General features: G+C 42.8%; 2 protein-coding genes across 2 annotated transcripts in view; one reads left to right on the top strand and one right to left on the bottom strand.

Moving 5' to 3' along the window:
- LOC137908205 (astrotactin-2-like) overlaps positions 1–20,428 on the bottom strand; it is a 181,574-nt gene that overhangs the window by 29,734 nt on the left and 131,412 nt on the right. Inside the window, exons 14-17 of the mRNA XM_068752575.1 lie at positions 11,136–11,260; positions 10,154–10,258; positions 9,668–9,847; positions 642–964 (exon numbers count right to left, since the gene is read on the bottom strand). Of these exons, the coding sequence (XP_068608676.1) occupies positions 642–964; positions 9,668–9,847; positions 10,154–10,258; positions 11,136–11,260 (733 nt within the window). The remainder of the gene's footprint in view (positions 1–641; positions 965–9,667; positions 9,848–10,153; positions 10,259–11,135; positions 11,261–20,428) is intronic.
- On the top strand, positions 4,727–7,080 carry trim32 (tripartite motif containing 32). Its single transcript, XM_068752576.1, has one exon. The coding sequence runs from the start codon at positions 4,727–4,729 to the stop codon at positions 6,779–6,781; it is 2,055 nt and encodes a 684-aa protein (XP_068608677.1). The 3' UTR covers positions 6,782–7,080.

The following is a 20,428-nucleotide window of genomic DNA, read 5'->3' as shown; positions in this document are numbered from 1 at the left end:
GTTACAGGATGAATCACAATGCATGTGGCCATTAAGCCGATATTACATGATTCAGCGGTGTGTGTGCTTCTCGAGACACAGACAAATACATATATCTCACATATATACACACTGACTTTCCCACAAGAGAAGGAAACCATGATGTCATCTTTTATATGCGCTCTGTGTTCCAGTGCTCACTTCCAGTGGTCAAAGACAACCAACTCATGCCCCCTACAGGAGACTTTATGCAAAAGCACCAGTTCAGTGCTACCAGAGGACAAGGCAAATGCCATAATTAAGATGTATGAATAAATAAATGACAGCTTCTTTAAGAGCAGATTGCATCAGTTGTACAGCACAACATACAAGTGTTGATTTGTCTTCCTTTTATTAACTGCCCCCCCGGCCAACCCCCTGGTATGCTAAAATAATCTAGACTGCCATTACTTTTTTTTTCTTTTAGCAATGATTTTCTTTGCCCTATTTCAAAAATACTTTAACTTTTAGAATAAACTAGAAAAAAAATGTCATCTAATTGTCGCTCTTGGGTATGGCGAACACTTTGTACGATAACTTAATCATAATGTGTTCATCCACACACACACACACACACACACACACACATGCACCCACTTCCTCATCCCACACTGATCTCTCACCTCTCTGGTGACGTTGTCTTGGACCAGGCTGTAGAGTGGCACCACGCGGCTGACTTCCAGCAGCACAGGGATGGGGGGCGGCTGCTCTCCACCCCTGCTGGTGCCGGCGTGGACTCTCCCTGGCGCCCCCCCTACCATGGTCTGGTGATGGCACAGGTGGCAGCCAGCTGGACAGCTGCCCTTCTCCTCACAGCGGATCTCCACGCCGTTCACTATGTCGTCGGTCAACAGCTGACTTTTCAGCAGTGCCGACAGGTAGTTGATAAAGGGGACCGACTTCAGTTCACGCTGCCCGCCCCCGCCAACCCCCTGGTCTGTGGACTCTGGGGGGGGGGGGGGGGGGAGTAGACAGGAGGTAACACAAGGCAATTGGTAAAAGGGATATATTCATTAGGAACAGGGAGTAGAAGCACATCTTTGTATATGTTCTTTACAAAATGTAAAACAACCCTCTTTCTCTGACCTTTGTCCCCACGAATAATAGAACGGGGCAGTAACGCATATTAACGATCTCTGAACAGCGCAAAGGGTTTGCATCTGTATTTGCTTTTACTTGCTGCCAAAGAAGAAAAAACAACAACTAACGTCTTTCCGTCATCAACTTTCATACACAAGAGCTGCATGGGAAGGAAGCGGAGTGACGCTGGCTTCTTCCCCCGAGCATTAGTCACGGCTACTTGATGTTGTCACTGGAGTCATAGAGAATCGGCCTTCAGTGGTAAAACAACACACCGTGTGGACAGAAGCAGGGGAGGAAGAGAAACGTGGAGAGGATGTTACTTAGGTGTCGAGTGTTAGACGTGGAGGACGCATCAGGCCACATGTTACAGATCTGCCATCTGTACTGTGTAGCATGCACAAGCGCAATGGGGACACGTGTGTGTTAGTGTGTGTGTCAAATGAGACAGAAAATTCATTTCTAATAACAAAAACATGATCTTAAGTTGGAATTACTGGACCGTGATGGGCATTGAGATGTAATGTATTATCAGGCAGTGCTACAAATTAGGAGAACTGCAAAATGGAAGAAGCTATTTATCTTTTTATGTACCCTAGCCTATTTTTGTGAAAGTACAGTACTGCATAAGAATGATATAGAAGTACTTTGTTATGCATAGAATGCAAGAATTGTTTTCAATGAAAGAAAAAGCACCGACATGTTGCAGTCAAAATATCCTTTAAACATCAAAAGTGCTCCTATTCCAGAATTGTCATTTTTCAGACTAACATGTATTTCATTATTATAATGTCATTATTAATAGATTCAAATGAACGCTTACGTTGCAGCTTAACCTTTTACTACTAATTTATGTTTATTGTTTATTGTCGCATCTTAAAGCACGAACTATGTTTTATACCTAAGTGTAGACAGAGCGTCGATGAGACTCCAGACTGAGACAAATAAAAAAAACCTTTGTCTGGATTGAACTATAGCCGAGCAATGAGAATCACAAACCCCCACTCAGACGCACACAGATGGATCGATGAGATTACCAATGCATACAGAATGACATCAACACACATACATACACAGAAACCAAGAAAAACCACACACACCTGAAACATAAAACCCTGAGGAAGTGGGTAATACTGCCGGGAAATGCACTGAAATGATTTGAAGCGTAGTAATTGAGACTAATTAAAATGTGATATTTTAAATAACTTATTTCCTGTTAACATTTTTAGTGAACTTAGACATTCATCAGTGGCAAAACGACTACATACAGTGTATGAACTTAGAGAGGCAGACATGCAACTTAATCTTTCTGCTAGTGCGATTTTACCCCTGATTTCTACAATAAGGACTAAATTACAGGGAAAGGGTGTATTAATCCGTAAACAGCTTCTTAAATGCAACCGCATGTTGACATGTGAGAATTTACCAGCTCTGAGAATTTACCCAGGAGAAAATACATGGACGTAGTGAGGGAGGACATGAGAGTGGCTGGTGTTGGGGAGGACGATGCAAAGGACAGGGTGAAGTGGAGAAGGTCGATTTGTTGTGGCGACCCCTCACGGGACAAGCCGAAAGTACAGTAGTAGTAGTAGTAGGCTGGATTTTAGTGAATTCCTAGAAAACACGGCAATAACATGGTCATTTGAAGCTATGACCCTGATGTGAGTATTTATGTGCATGCATCATAGAGGCTTTGGTTACTTCCTGAGTAGCTCTGGTAGACACTGGCAGAAGTTAAAAGGATGGGAGGAAATCTCATGTGCAGGAATATATAAACAGGCTCATGGGGTGGCCCAGAGCCCAATTTCATGAACTTCTTGAAGCAACACAGACACAGAAAGGCGCTGTCAAAAAGAGCTTTCAAAATAAATCCTCGTAGCTCAGACTGGACTTGTGCAGTCGAATTTATTCACTCTCATACCCTTTGGCTAATCTCACCATTGTTTCCAAATGCAAGGCCTGATTTATTTTTAATTATGCAATTATTTTCAAAAGAACCGTTTACCCCAAAAATATCCCATGTTTTTGGGATATTTTCAAGGGATATAGAAAAAAAACTGTCTAATCAAAACATTAATTATAATATAATTATATAAATACGAATATATTGATCCTCTAACTGACAGTAATGTGCATCGTGGGAGCCGTGCCTTGTCCAAAAAATACTATTCTAATGGAAAAAGGCTATATCAGTTTTCATTTCAATTAAGCAAGGGCAGAATCTTGGTCAAGTGCTTGAGCAAAGAGAGGGACAGTTTCTGGATATAGGTCAGGTGGGTCCCAATTCCAACGTTTGCTCTGACTCAGGTTTGTGGGGCGCGTCATTAGGTTGGTTATTCTGACATCTAGTGGTCTCTTTTTAGAATGACTGTTTTAAGTTTAAATACTGAAACATTGCCACAACTGGATGCTTTGAAATGCAGCTGTAGTCCCTGGGTACATCAATTTCTTCCTGATTTGCTTATATTTTGTAAAAGTAGAAAGGACAGGCGATAGTGATAATGAACAACAATTGCATTGAGTCAGCATACTTATTATTTCATGTCACATTATAATAAATGGGCTAGATATATATTGTTTTCACTGAGAAATGGTCCATTTCATCGTAAATAAATTACAAATCAATACAATTTTGTTTGACTGACAGCACTCCACTGGAGCCAATCAAAATAGCCGTCGGACTCTGAGCCGTGCGTAATGCGTATGACGCAAATCACGGGCTCGCCGGACGTGACGTCATCGAACGCCGCAGTCTGCCTGACTAGCATCTGCAGTAGTAGCATCACAAGCGCTGTATTTCCTGCCGGCTAACACTGAAGATAAGGTAACGCTTTAAAGCAGGATTGTAAGAAATATACCGAGGCGCATAATAATTATCTGTGAATGTTCGTTAATCAGACTGACCCTCTTGATCATGTTTAATGACGCTGCAGCGTTGTTGTTTTGTTGAGAGGCCTTCGATTAACTCGGAACAAAACTGGGGAATTTTCAATATAAGGCGTTTATGTCCGCCTGCGAGGTCGATCTATTTCTACGCATAAACAGGGCAGGATTCCGCCTTTTTTTTTTTAGATATACACGAGCTCGCTTGCCAACTGTCATCGCTGTGGACGGTTCCACTTTTTATTTATTCACAACAGTTTATCAACAAGCTAACCCACCTTCCATTATCACTGGCACTTCTTCGTGGTTAGCTCATTTTACTACTTCTTTTGTTTTTAGCAGCGTATGTTAGCGTAACATTACATTAACCAAAGTTCACAGTGAATATTTTCTTCTGTTCGACAGAGGTTAACACGAAGAGTTAGCTTGTTGTGCTAATTGCTACTGCCCTAGTAACTTGGCAGCTAATTGGCCAAATAATATTAGGTTTCAAAGTCTTATCCTTACCTCATGCACTGGTTGGTAATACATTATGTAGTCCTACAAATACCTGAGTTTAATCTTGTTATGCTTAAAATACTGCTGCATCCAATATAATTCGAGCCTCAACAATTAACATGATACTCACATAGTTACTTTCTCATTTGGGATAATGACACACTCACTTCATACACTCATTAGGATTGCTCACAAAATAATAATAATAATTCCTTTTTTCTTATGTTCCCACAAGGCATTTGCCATAATGGCGACAGCATCTCCCCCCCTGGACCCAGATCTAATGAGAGAGGTTCTTGAATGCCCTATCTGCCTGGAGACCTACAACCCAGAGCAAATGAGACCCAAACTCCTGCAGTGTGGTCACACAGTGTGTCGGCAGTGTCTGGAGAAGCTGTTGGCCAACACCATCAATGGTGTGCGCTGCCCCTTCTGTAGCAAAGTCTCCCGCATGAGCAGCATCTCCCAGCTGGCCGATAATCTCACTGTACTCAAGATCATTGATTGCACTGCGTCCTGTAGTGCTGCCGCGGCTGCCTTAATGTGCCCGTCCTGCTGCAACCGTCTACCACGTCAGTACTGCCATGACTGTGCCACAATCCTCTGTGAGCTTTGCAAAGCGGAGGGCCACCTCCCCAAAGGCCATTCTGTCCAGCCGATCAGGGTGGTGGCAGAAGGCCGGCGTAAGGAACTAAGCGGCAAGCTGAATAATCTGCGTCATGTTCAGGACGACATTCAGAAGAAAAAGACGGCTATTGAAAATATTAGTAAGTCTTTGAGACTTAAATACCAGGCTGTGCAGCAGAACTACGGTAGAGCTGAACTGCGTCTCCAAGAGGAGCTTAGAAGATCTCGTAGGGCATTCACAGCTTCTGTGGCAGAAGTGGAAAAGCTAAATGGGCAAGTCCTAGAGGAGCAGGCCTTTCTCCTGAACATCGCGGAAGTAAAAGCGGTTTCTCGCTGTGATTATCTGACAATGCTAGTGAGGCAGAGTGACATAGCGCTGCTAAAGGATGATGGCGGCGGCATTGACGATGAGGAGCTTGATTTGAGGAGAAGCCTTCCCTCCGTGTTTGAGCTGCAAGAACCAGAGATGATCAGAACAAACCACACCAAACCTGTAGAGGTTGGCCAAGTCACCACAAATACATATACCGTCAGTACAGATGATGAGTTGGAGATGGCGCTTGAGGGTGATGCAGACTGTATTGATGGGGCAGTGGGGCCTATGGGTCGTGCAACGGGGGCCCCAGTAGATCTTTACAGAGACATTGACATGGTTGCAGCTGTAGAAGAGGCACGATGTGGTTCACCTGCTAGCTTTAAGTCAAAGTCCGTGGATGCAGGAGAGGAGGGGTCACCTGGAGGAGCAGAAGCAAGGTCCTCTGGTCCGCTAGTCTGCCAGTTTGTGAAGAAGATGGGATGCAAGGGAACTGTCCACGGCATGTTCAATCTGCCAGTCGGCATCTGTGTGACACCACAAGGTGAGGTCTTGGTAGCAGACCGTGGCAACAACCGGATCCAGATCTTGAATCGTAAAGGCTTCCAGCGTGAAATCCGCCGCAACGCCAGTAGCATCGACAACTTCGTCCTGAGCTTCCTTGGAGCGGACCTGCCTAACCTCGTCCCATTATCCATCGCCGTCACTCCTCAAGGTCTGATCGGGGTGACTGACAGCTATGATAATTCAGTTAAAATATACACTATGGATGGACACTGTGTGGCTTGTCATAAGAGCCAGCTGATTAAGCCATGGGGCATTGCTGCAATGCCATCAGGTCAGTTTGTGGTGTCGGACGTGGAAGGTGGCAAGCTGTGGTGTCTAACAGTGGACCGCAATGCCGGTGTGGTCAGCTACAGCCGACTGTGCTCTGCTGTGCGGCCAAAGTTCGTGACGTGCGATGCGTCGGGAACCGTCTATTTCACGCAGGGCCTGGCCCTGAACTTTGAGAAACGCCACAATGAGCCCCACCTTGAGGGAGGCTTCTCTATCGGCTCAGTAGACAACGACGGCCGGCTGGGCAAGCAGCTCAGCCACTTTTTCTCCGAGACGGAGGACTTCCGATGTATCACTGGCATGTGTGTGGATGCCACCGGAGATTTGCTGGTAGCAGATAGTGGCAGGAAAGAAATCCTCCAGTTTCCCAAAGAGGGAGGATTTAAAATCCTAATCCGGGAAGGGTTGACCTGCCCTGTAGGAGTGGCCACCACTCAGAGAGGACAACTGCTCGTGCTGGACTGTTGGGACCACTGTGTCAAGGTCTACGCATACAGCCAGAGGAGGCACTCTTCCACTTCCTAGAGGAACGATCCAGTTCACTTTGAGTAGAAAAGTTTGTTGGCGTTAAAATCCACTGTTATCTGTCACTTTGGCTGCAGTCCGAACAATTCTCACACTACTTTGTTATTATTAAATGGATGTTCTGGTTGGGTTGGTCCAGTTTAAGGCCTATAAGGTTTAAAGTTAAGAACATTAAGTGAATATCAGCAACTTAGGATGCCTCTCTTTTAATCACTGAACTATCAGACGTGTGTGCATGAAAGAATACCAGCACATGAAATCTAAATAAAGATGCCAGTGTTCCCCTCCTGTATTACTATCCGCTTTGTCCACGGTTCAGTCCGACTGTGGGACGCATGGCTTTTACAGATTTTGCTCAGGTTTGCAGAAGACAAATGGAAAGAAATGTTAAAAACAATCTATTTACATATGAAATTGAACGAATGTTTGTTTTTGGCCCACATAGCACTTTATTGTTGACCCAACAGTTCTAGGTTTTAGAAGCACAGACCGGCACTGGTGTTGCTAAATGCAGCTGGCAGCCTTGTTTTCTGTGCAGCTAGCTTCTGAGAAAAGAAATAATCGCGTATCAGCATTCATTGATTTGCACCCAGTTGGAGGTAAAAAAAAAAGAAAATCTTTTTTTTTACTTTTTTGAGGGTAACTTAAAGGTTATCGATATTTGCCTTTGATGCCGATAACCAACTAAGATTATTTTCTTAAAATGTTTTCTTTCATTTAATCTGAGCTCCCAGGCACAGCCACGCTTATTGTCATGCATGGAACTACAATTTAATGCCTCTACATGTGTTTTGTCTCACCTGCAATGTGAGGATTAGCTTTGAGCTCTTCCACATGTGAGCTCACCTGAGCTCCTAGTTTTCTGTCTCAGATCTGGGCTCATGATGAACAGAGCAGTAAAAATCTAAGGTCCCCTTGTAACTCGAAAGGCCCTTAAAATCGCAGCGCTCTGTCTCATTCTATCCCGAGGATTATACGACCATCTGTATATTATGTTTTGTTGCAGTGTCATCACAGCCCATACCATATGTTGCCAGCACTACATTACATTTAAGAGGGCAGTATACGTCTACACGTTAAATAAGGTTGACAAACTTTGTTCAGACATGACATTTATTCCCGAAGACTTATGCTGAGCCCGTGTTTGTCTAAACCCGGCCTGTGGTGACTAAATTTTTGTCAGGATGTAGCGACGAGTGTCAGGATTATGACTCAAACCAGGCTTTGATTCTTTGTCGCGGATCCTCCCTCAGGTTTCTTTTTTTATTTTATTCAACACTAGACAATTTTTTTCTCCAGTGCTCGTAAGCGTTGCGTTCTTTTTCCGTGTCTGTAGATATTATTTTAATAAATAGATATAAAGATGATGCTTTCAGGTAAAATAAAAGACACCTTTAATCAAAAATGTTTGATGGCCGAATTATGTGGAATCAAGTTAATAATTGAAACCCGCCCATCAGTAAAATGTGCTCACATATTCTGACTAGGGTTTTAAACCGCAAACATGCCTGCCATACAGTATGCATCTTCCAGTTCAGGTTTGCTGAGGACAGCGTATTGCATACCGACCCAGTTTCAGCCTTAAAAATAAAGAATTGCATCACCGGACCATAATTCTGCACCTGCTTTCCCAGCAGAGAGAATATCAGAAAAGCAAACCGTATCGTAAGATGAATATGCAAAGTGGACAGAATAGTATATAATAAAATTGTAATTTCATATTAAGTTTGTCATGTTCTTACACTTGTTACAGTTCAGCACTAAGATCAAATGTGTTCCATTGGGCTACATCGTTCTTCCCTAGCATCCACATTTTCCTCACTTGCATCTTTGTCATTGACAACAAAGATGCGAGGAAGAAGGGGCTCTGAAAACTAGAGCTGCACGCTAGCATTTTGAGTCATCGACCAGTTTGTCAGTCAAGTTAACGACGGACACTCGATTGCTACTCGGCGTTGACATTTCAGAAATTGATCAAAGGGTGGTGAACTCTCAAATCGGGAATTGTGATGTACCTATAGGCTCAGTGTCAGTCTTTTTAAATGTGACTTTCCTGTGCTTATTTTTTATTCAAATGCTCGGTAGAAGTTGTCGTCAGTAGAGATTACCCACAATAGCAATGAAAGACGGTAGAAAACTCCGGTGTCCTTCTGTCAGTCTCATGCTTCAGTTTTTCACTGGAAAAAGTCATTTTCTTTTCAGACATTATCACTTTGCATAAATGAATCAGAATATAACATTAAATCTATCAGCACATCTTTGGTGTTTTAAATGTGTTTTTTTCCACACTATGAATTTCCTAATGTTTTGAACATATTTCAGACATCTGATCAAATTCATGTTTACATTGGTCAAGTGCAATAAAGATTGATGAAACGTCGATAGCCTGAGTCTTTGTCTTCATTTACATGTAACCCACGTATTATCTAAAGAGGTGTTGGAAATGTTTTTCCCCCTTCCCTACAAAGCGAGTAAGTATGCATTAGTATTTAAATGAAACCCTGCTGCCAATCAAATAAAAAAAATGTTTTGGGATGATGAATAAACAGGATTAAAATAACACTAAACTGGAGCAGTGCTGCTGCGAGGCTGTTGGGGGTGCTTTGAGGTCACACTGCTGTTTAATTTAATTCATGCAGCTTATGGTGTCTTCTTACCAGGAGGTGAAATCATTATACATAACCCAGTTAAGTTTATAGCAACCCCCTCAAAACCTGGTAAACAACAATAAATCCTGCTCTACTTTCTGCCTGTACTTGTGAGAGGCTGCTTTGATTTAAAGGAGCTTATGCCTTTACGTTTGATGGCGGCCTGATCACACCTGTGCTTATCACGCCGTGCACATCTGCTTGTGAGAACAGCAGCCTGGTCCTTCAGCGCACTCACCTTTCTGATACTGCAGCCAGAGCTGCTGCTGGGCCTTCTTGCTGGGGAAGTAGATGCTGCAGCTGAGCTCGGAGCCGTACAGCGCCTCAGACACGTAGTGGCTGCCGTATTGCCGGAGAAATTCCAGCAACTCCTGGCGCGAGCTCGCCGCCGACAGAGTCTTAAGCACCTTGGAAAAGCCTGGCAGCCCAACGAGGAGATGGGAGAGAGGCCATTTATGTTTGCAGAGGGTAAGGAAGGTGGGGTTATTGAGGTTAGGCTTGCAAGTGCTCTTAAACATGCGAGAGCAATTAATGTCTAATTCTAGGGCGCTGGCGTGCATTAAAGCGCAGAGATAGACAAAATGTCGATGGCGCATCAAAGCTGTTCAGGCTTGTAGGAGACTGTAAAAGCAACTTAATTGTTCCACAGGGGGGGGGGGGGGGCTTGATCAGACATTCATTATGTGTGTGGAGTTCTGTGCTTTTAAGAAATGCAGACATTGACCTGTGGATAAGGTGATGGAGCTGAGTTTGACTTTGTACAGATTGCTGCGCACTCTCCACTGTTGAACCATAGGATAACCCGCCGCCTCGCTGAGCTGGGCATTACCTAAGAGAGATGGGGAAAACAACAAAATACAATACAGCAAGCGGCAAAGATTCAAAGTGAAGGACTACATAATAAAATCCTTTTTTATTGAACGCCGTGTTCAGACTATCCATTATTGCCCTAATATAATTTAATACCACAGCCCATATCCCAGCTGCTCCCCGATCAATGACAAATATAAAGTTCGACTTGGACTCTAATTGGATTGCTGACTTCAGAAGTGGGAGCAATTTGGCTTTTCTCTGCAATTCAATTACCAAACTTTCACAGCACTTTAGGACTGATATGTGAAATATGTGGAGAAAAAAAAAGGGGGGGGGGGCGGCATAGAGCATAGCGCTTACGAGAACCTTGATCCTGTTTCGCAGAAAGCATTTTTCACCTGAAAGATTTATGCATGTCAAAAACAAGCAATTTCATTTCTCGGTGTGTGTGCGTGTGTGCGTGGCATTCTGCCGATAGCAAAACCCAAGTAAAACACTCGGGGGTCAATGTGGAGTAAATACCAATTGAGCTAATGGAGGGATTTGAGCACGGAAGGGGTCGCTTTCAAGCCAAATGTCTCATGAGACTGGGTGGAACTGTCTAGAATAAGATAACAGGATCCAACAGGAGGTCAAGTGGCCCAGTAGGAGCTTCAGTGTTTGGGGATTGTGCACTAGTTTGAGTTTATGATCACATTTTAGTCAGGGTCTGGGTTTTAACAGCCAAGATATCAGCATGTGGACTCAAGGCAGGGAAGTGCCACGTGTTTGTACTTCTCCAAAGTCACACTGGCTGCAGTCAGTTCGGAATTCATTCCGATATCAGCTACATCAAAACGAATCAGAGAGAGCAGCGCTGAAAAATGCACACACACACACACACACACCCTCACCTGTAAGGAGCTTCAGGTTGGGAAGGGGCTCTGACAAAACCCCTCGACACTGTTCTTCTACTGGTAAAGGGATGACCATGAGACCGTCGGCGAGCTGGGGGAAATCCTTAATGAAGTTGTTGTCCCTGAGGGAGAATAAATTATTAGTATTATTAGCTCAAAGTGCTGTCCAATAATATAAAGGTTTACAACACATCAATAAGAATAGAAAGAAATAAAAAGCTAATAAATATAAATACAATAAAAGTAATCATTGACATTAAAATAACAGTGCAAGATTAAACATTCCAGTGCTTAAAAGAGCTCACCCAAAAGCACATGCAAAAAGGTACGTTTTTACCCTGGATTTAAAAGTCTGACTATCTGACGAGTCCATTCAGATCAGAGCTCTGCCAGGTTTATATTCAATTAAGATGGTCATGAATTCATGTATAATAGTAAAAGTAATATTCTGAACACCACCGTCACGCTAACAGCTAAAATAACTAGGATGCATCTATGAGGCAGGTTTTAGTAGCTGTGCTGAGACGGGTCCAACCCACAGTGACGCCGCTGCTACTGCCAAAGGTCATGTTGAACAGTGAGCGATGAAGCTGCACATCCTGAACTCTAAGAAAACAGCCCAAGCGCAGCTCGCGGGAAATATCCATCATCCCAGCGTGCTCCACGTCCACCGGCCGGCTCGAGGAATCGTTCAGCAGACTGTCGTTTGTTTGGGTTGATATTCCCACTCAGTCAATTCTAAGAGGTTAAATAAAAACCATGGCCGGAGGTTTCTGTTACTTTTCTTTTGTTATTCAAACCTCTTAGGATGGAGTTCACCGTTTTTCTGCCTGGATGGGTTTTTTTCTATGATGATGTTGCTATTCCCATTCCCTCTATTCACGAGTGGGAGACTTAAAGAGTTTACATGTCATGGACACAAGGTGAAAACACCCATTATGAAAGCAGACCAAAGAGCTGTAGCCACAGATAGGAACCCCCATTCTCTCTCTCTCTCCCTCTCTCTCTCTCTCTCTCTCTCTCTCTGCCATTCTCTCTTGTAGAGAGAGAGAGAGAATGAGTGAAGGATGTGCTGGAGGAGAGAAGGGTGGTAGAGGAAGAGCCACAGGGTGTTCTAGAGTTAAGCCTGGAATAGAAAATGAGATCCAAACATGATTTCAAATCATTGGTAGTTTTTCTATCTATGTGCACGTCCGTGGGATATCAGGACGGGGAAATCACTTGCAGAATAAAAAGCAGCAATTCTGCAAGTAGAGAGATAAAGTGCATTCAGCATTCTCCCTTTTGCAGACCATCCGCTGGAACCAAAGCAGCCGCAGTTCATTTCCTGTCAAAAAGATGAGTTGTCTTGCTGCATTCTGAGGGCATGGCGAACAGCAGCAATTCCCATAATCCATCTTTATGGGACCGAGTCTCAGAGCACAGACCTTGTGCCATGGAGACCGGAGGGGAGCGGGAAGGGTGGGGGTGGTTCACTCTTCTTGATATCAATGTTTCATCCTATTTCGCTCTCTCTCTCTCTAACCACAAAAGCCTGTTAGATGCAATCGCAGCTTCGGCGTCAGGATTCAGGGGTGGAAGGTTCGACCCATTGGTAGACGATGAGAGGACGGGGGGGTAAAAAAGATTAAAGTGGCTTATGTGCACAGGAAAAAAACAACAACATATTGATTGCTAAATGAAATCAGCCGGCTTCACGGCCGCAGCCCAGAGAACATTTGGAGGTGTGTGGAAGTGATATGAAGCTTTATGGATTTTCATGCGCTGATGCCGCCCGTCCTTGACACTGTGTTGCCTCGCTCACGGCATGCTTTCACGTTCTAGGTTTAAAGACTTCGTGGGGTGGAGAGCGGCATATCTGCCTTTATCTGCAAAAAATAAAATAAAATAAAAAATAGTGTGAAGACCGGTCTTACCTGGGCAAACACAAAACTGCTAACTGTCCTTAACATTTGCCCACATCCTCTACCCTTGAAGGAAAAATAAATAAATAAGAGCATGGAAAACACGCGTAAAACGCTGCGGCAACTGTTTCTTTTTGCAGAGGTTATGTGGAGAGGCCGTAAACACAGGACAGTCAAAATGTCAAACCTCAACTTTTCTATTCATGTGATTTAGAGAGGCTATCGGTCCTGTGTGTGCGTCCATGTGTGTGCGTGTTCGACAGGAAGGGAGCTTGAGGCATCCATTCTGCTGACAGCTCATTAGAGGAGGAAGCCTGTATCTGTGGCAGGACCGACCAAACGCAGCAGCGTGGAGAAGGAGATGAGCCACTCGCTCACCGTTCAAGAGCGATCATTTTCCCCTTACACAAATAACGTTATGGCTTAGCTGTTACCCGGCAATGATTAACTTACCTCACCTTTAAGCGACAAAATGACATTTGCTAAACTGAACAAGATTGAATTGGCCTAACGAGATTAAACGTAATGAGGAACAGGCCTGGCAAGAAGGTGTGCCGGCCCGCCAACGTTGCCTCCAGGAACTTCAATGGAGTCGTCGTGATTTATCATTATCATTAATTACTCTCCCGCAAATCCTTCAGCGAGGATTCTCCAACATAATAATGTGCACAACGCCAGATATCAGCAGGAGTTTGCAGCCCAGCTGGATTTATGATATGCTTTGTGGAATTAGAAGTTGCATTAATAAACAGGTGAGAAGCATCACAGGCCCTTTATTATACAACATGTATCAACTCATCGATGCTTTTAATGTAACAGAAGAAAAAGTTACGACATATAATGCTACTACCAGTACTACTACTACTAATATACTACTACTACTACTAGTAGTACTAATTTACTACTATTACTAATTCTACTACTCATCCAACTAATACTACGACTAACACTACTACTCATCCAACTAATACTACTTATACTAGTACTACTTCTACCAATAATAATATTACTATTAATAATTCTACTACTACTTGTTCTTCCTCTTTCGGCTTGTCCCCTTGCAAATCAACTTTCTAGTAGATTGCATGCTTAATTCTGGCAAAGTTCTACACCGGATGTCATTCCTGCAGCAACCCTCATCCTACTAATACTACTACTAATACTCCTACTAATGCTATTACTACTAATAATACTCCTACTAGTAATACTAATACTATTATTATTACTACTCCAATTAGTAATACTAATACTATTATTACTACTACTATTAATGCTATTACTATAACATGATAACTACCACTCCTACTAATACTAATACTACTACTATTAATTGTATAACTATTAATACCACCATCACTACTGCTATGACGACGACTACTACTCATACTATTACAACTAATACTACAGCACTACTACTAATACTATTACCAATAATGTTATTAGTACTAATACTACTACTCCTACTAATATTTTTACTACTACTATTGCACCTACTAATACTAATACTACTCGTACTCCTATTACTAATATTACAGTACAAATAATGCTATTACTACTATTGCGCCTACTAATACTACTTATAGGGATGCGCCCGTGCAGCTCCACAGATTATCCCTGCTTCTCTCTTTAAAACAGGATCATGTGTACAAGCTGCTTATAAAGAGCCTCAAAGTCATCAACAATAACTTCTTTTTTAAACGTGAATGTTATTTTGTGTAATTTATGTACTTTCATGTTTAAACCAGGATTACATGCTGTACCTAAAGATCTGCTCCTAGTGTGGTCTGTACTACTTCCTGTACTGGTGGCTTCGTGCAGCCACTCATGCATCATTCAGAACCCACGCGTGTTCATTAAGGACGGCGTACTTGATGCGCCCTCCTTGCACGGACAGGCCTTCTTCTACAAGTGGCAAACTCAACAAGAATCACCAAGACGCAAGCTTTACAAATGATATTTGGCAGGATGAATACAAATAGACCCACTTGTGCAAATATTGAAATGCTGTCTGACCTCTTTCTCTGTGTATTGCTTTGATTCACACACAGTACAGATACATCTGATTAAGCAAACAGGAGCCCGTGTCTCCCATGTACAGTCAGGAACCAGCGGCAGTATTTCCCTTCTAGATTGTTACCACTGGTCCCAGTGATAACCATTACTGGGATTTCCCTCCGCATCCCTCATTCCCTCCACGTCTAATTAACGAGAACTCCAGTGAAAGACATGGATGAGCACTTTCTGCAAGTCAATTTAGAAAAATGATTTTTGCCATCCTGCGTCTTCGAGGTTGCATCTGCCTGTCTGAGTTTAGAACAACTAAGAAACACGCAGGATCCCTCGCCACGGGGCGTTTCACTGCAGAAAGACGGCGAGAAGATAATCAAGTTGTCTCTGTTAATTACAATTCTTGTTAATTGGGTTTTTTCTGGTGTTAAAAATGTCAAAATAAAAAAGCGGAACATTTCCAAACTATTGTGTGAGAGAACTGGCAAATACTTGAGGGAGTAAATTTATCTGTGCAACTCGGTGGTTTCAAAATACCGGGTCGTGACCCCAAGCGATTCTTAGGAGAGTTTACTTGTCTCATTAAATAATTTGATTTTGCTTTACTATTATTATAGATTTATCTGCAGTGTATTTAAAACAAACAAACAAAGGCATAGCTAATGTCCACAAGCAACACCCAACCGAAGGCCACGCTACCGCAGGTGATGCTATGCTACTGAGAAAAGCAAGCACGATGAGGGAGGTTGTGATGTCATCGCTGCCAGAATCCTGATAGGATCCTGAAAAATCAGGCGGTTTATTCAATGTTTCCTTCAAACCATTGAAAAAAAATTGTGCTTCATCAACGGACTCCTACAAAGGCCCTCTCCAATCCGCTGGTCTGGAAGACACACATTGGTATTCGGAAATGACATTTTGGAAATGACTGAGGGATAAGTCAACCCACCTGTTTGGAAAATTAATTATATTGGCACATGTGTTTCTCGAAGACGACGACCGCGCTTCCTGGCTTTGAGCAGCTCCCGTAACAATGAGGAACAGACTATCAATCACACAGGATGTTCTTTTCCAGTAATTTAGAAGCTGCTTAGTGTAGACGGATGCAAGACTCCCTGATTCCTCTGAGAAAATGAGGATTGAATATACAAGCGAATCCTCGGTGCCAAGCTTACAAAGGCTATATTCTAATCACCGGCGTCTCTGTTCTGGCTCTGCGGATAATTGAGCGTGGCGCAACCTTCTCAGGCCAACAGGAACAGAGGACGGTTTGAATGATAATTTCAATGTTCCATGTTTTTCTTCACCTACAAATGAACAGTTTACTGCCGATAACGGCGTTTATCTGGATTTGTGAATAACGCCTCACGAAATGCAATAAAATGCTAAGCTTTGTTGTTTTGAGGGTCCCTGAGACCGTATCGCAGCAATTAAGATTGGAAGTCAGATATTCTTGCAGGAATAATAGACCAGACCTCGACAGAGCCAACAAGTGCCAGCCGAGCTGCAAAGGTTCACATAACATAACAATAGCAGAAATGCGATTCTGGATTGTTGTTAAAGGGCAAATAAGCTTCCATAGTCAAACTCTGATGTCAGCCTGTAGCCCTTATTATAATGTCAACTGTGTTTACTGTTTACCATTGTATTACAGTGTTTATGTGCTTAGTTCTACGTACATATATGGGAATGTCTATTACATGATCACGTGTTTCACAAACCAGCGAACATCACGTCTTTCGTACGCCTGATCGTTTGGGCAGAGTCCATTTCATACACAATAATGACATCACCTGCCCCCACTGAACCATGTCATAGAAAGATTTCAAAATGAGCTGTTCATTTCAATGCATTGGAGGCATCACATTCAGAATAAGCATATATTTACATCGTCGAAGCTGCTTGGCTTAAAAATATTGTTTTTTTACAGTTGAATTGAGTGCGTGTCCAAAAGGGTGAACAAATTAACACATTCTGCTTCTTGCATGTTTTACAGTGTTCTGGAACTGGAGTCTCAGGTAACACGATCTGGCTCTGAACCGCATCCTGTCACACTGGAGACGATACGATACGATGACCTTGTGGAAAACCAAATAGTCTGCAGTTACTGTAATGATGAATAAATAACAACCCAGATGGAAAAAAAATGATAATATTGTCATAAGCCTCACCACTAGAGGTCGCTCTTTCTCCGTGCCAATGGAAAGTCTATATGGCATCTGGATCATTTCTGATCACTGTATCTTTTTCACACTAAAGTGAAAACATATTTTATAACATAAGTATATATATAACATATTGTTAAAAGCAATAACTAGAGTAAAATGAATCTCTGAGCAGTTATATTGAATCATGAGACATTGTGATGCGATTACACATTGCTATAGGACTGTAAATGTCTGTTGTGTTGCGTTCATGTGTTGCGTGGAGTTGCAGCATTTTGTGCAAGATGAGAGGATGTCAGAGTGGAAGGATGGAATCTTTTGCCTGGAATCGAGAAGGAGCTAAGACCTCTCTGGTTTGATCAAATAAATAATAATGTTTCTGAGCGATCTAATTGTTTTCTGCTGAAAGTGAAAGACCTTGATATATAACTCAAAGTAAAATATGAAATACAACAACAAAAACAAAGTGAAACACAAAATGATGTTGTCAAAGGTGGAATCCTAATTGAAACATTAAAACATATACATTTCTAAAATGCACAGCCCTAGCTTGGTGTACACAGTACACAGCTTTAAGTGGATAATTATGGTACTGGATTCATCCAGACATCATTGATCTCACTCAAATCCTCTGTTTCCACATTCACAAGAGGGCTAGAAAACAACCAAACAGAGAATTTGACACCCGGTGTGACACATTTTGCAATTCATATGGCTGCCATTCTGTTTGGATTCATCCCTGACTGGGATAATTTTCCAGTGCTTGAAAGAGAAACATCCAACAGAGAGCAGTGTGAAGAAAAGACAAAGCTCTTGTCGAACAATTGCGTTTTCCATAATATGCACAACGCTCTAAACGCTCATTGGACAGTCTACTGTGTGTCGATTCTTTGTAAAATACTTGCATTGTTCGTCCAAAACTACTCGATTATTTTAATGATCGGTTCACCAACGGCCATCATTTCATTCTGACTTTACCACGCAGGCATCTTTCTCACACTTTTCCACCTACACCCCAACAATGACACGATAAGCAGGAGCTGAACTTCATTCATATCGTCTCTACACACCATAACCTCCTCTTTTTATTACTTTAAACTAGTCACTATGGCAAAAAATGTCCAATGTATAATCAGACAAATGTCCGGCAATTTGTTAGACTGTAAAATTGAAAGTCTGAGAAGAGCTCGGAACTGAAGCTGGTCTAATTGCATGTAATGTGTTTAATAGCTGCAATCGATGCTTCTTGAATAAACGCTTGGGTTTGAATGGAGCCCAAAGGGGAGTCGTAACAAAGGGAACGCACCCCGTTGGCACCCTGGGCGGCGCCACCCAGATGATTGATTAAATAGTTATTAAAAAACAACATCTGAAAGCAGGCTAATTCATAGGGTAATAAAACAATCAGAAATGTTGTGCCGTGTGCTGCAATCTCTAATCAGGGTTGGATCCGCGGCTCAGCTGATGAATTATTCCGCAGAGATCTAGAGACTCGTCGTGGCCAAAGTTGATTAGGTTTTGGAGGTGATGCTGTCAAACGAACTTTGTGGCAGGCAACTGACAAATTTGTATGTGTGTGTGTGAGGGGGGGGGGGGGGGGGCAAGATATTACCTGGCTGATTGAAATCACTGGAAGCATGTTTCATGCAGGAGCAAATTTACCCGGAGAAGTTTGAAACTTCGGTTTGCGCTTCGGATTTGAGTTGATCGTGTCACAAAAACGCTTATTTTTTAACACCCTTATTGGTCTTCTTTATGAACACTTGAAATGAACTCCAGCCAGGAGCATTAGCATAAATACAAAGCGCAGCAATTCACAGTGAGAGGGAAAGCACGCTTGTTCTTGAACTGATCGGAGCTATTGCTTCTCTACTTTTTTACTATTCCATTTGTTCTTTCCCCGCTGTCTTCAACGCTCCCTCATTTGTGCCCATACATCCTCTGTGTCGCTCTCTCCATTGCCCTCGCTCTCCCATTCGCTCAAACACTGACAGCACAGCTCTGTGATGAATCCTAACCAGCTGTTAAAAACCCCTCCTGAAAGACTGTCATGGCCGTCACCCTGAGAGCAGAGGAACACTTCCAGGAATTTGACAGAGGACAAACAGGAGGTCACTCCCTCGCTTGGCACAACAATCGAGAAGCAGAGCATTTTGATTACTTCTAGTCGGATGAAAATACGGCCTAAAATGTGGTGAAAGACACAACAAACAGATTTTTTTCCCCACAAAGTTTGCACGATCTTTAGAGAAGCGGTTTCCCAATAAAAGAGCATTAACATACGCTCTGCGACTCTTTGACCTTGATGCACAGTTATTCATTTCCATGGTTCCGCTTTAGTCTGTATCCATGCAGGTCTCGTGCATCCGTCATGAAAGCCGACATCCTTCGTCTTCCAAACAGAAGACCACTTCCTGTCAAGGCCTTGCACATTTTCCACCGTTTTGATAGATAACAGATTCTCAGAGGACATTCAAGAGACTCAAAAAATCCCTTTCTGGCCCTATCATTTTGTATTTGATCATAATGCAGTGCAGGCAGTTGTCATATAATTTTGTGTTGCTGCGTAATTACAGTGATATGGGCGACAGGAAGGCGTAACTAAATGTTATTACACTATGTTGTGTTTTATCTGTCAGGGTGATGACTAATTGAAGTGGAGGCGTTCTTTGCGGTCCCATGTTCAGAGGCAGGCTTTAGAGGTCATTGCCTTCTCCTCTCTGTGGCCGTGCAGCGGGTGAGAGCAGGTGAATGCTTAAACTGCGCAAAGTTCTCATTGCGGAAAATGGCTGGCTGCGTCTTGAGGGTGCTGTTTATTTCTAAATTGATATTTATGAATAATTTACAAATGGTAAATTCACGGACCAGGGTGACAGTTTCTGCAGACGGAAAGAGGGTTGGGGAGGAAGAATTAGGATCTCGAGAGGGGACACAAAAGTGCTGCCACGCTGGAGTTCACCATTGTAGCACTAGTTCATAGCTCAGGACTATAAACGTCGAGACAACAATTCAGGATTCAGTCCTGGCCACGCAAATTACACTTAAGGATGGTTTTCCTCAGGTGGAAGTCAGAGGAAGCTGAAGCGCACGTCCCGTCCCCCCCCAACCCCCCTCTCCAGCCTTCTATCGATTCATTGACTGCTGTGATTTCATCAGCTTAGCACAAGTGCACGAGAGCCTTACCAGCTTTGGTAATTAAATAGAAAAATTAATG

The sequence above is a fragment of the Brachionichthys hirsutus genome, chromosome 19 (assembly GCF_040956055.1).
Source record: "Brachionichthys hirsutus isolate HB-005 chromosome 19, CSIRO-AGI_Bhir_v1, whole genome shotgun sequence".
NCBI lineage: Eukaryota > Metazoa > Chordata > Actinopteri > Lophiiformes > Brachionichthyidae > Brachionichthys > Brachionichthys hirsutus.
This window is presented reverse-complemented; position numbering and strand designations above follow the sequence as displayed.

Coding starts and splice junctions, on each gene's coding strand:
- trim32 (XM_068752576.1), top strand. CDS start 4,727: ATGGCGACAGCATCTCCCCCCCTGGACCCAGATCTAATGAGAGAGGTT.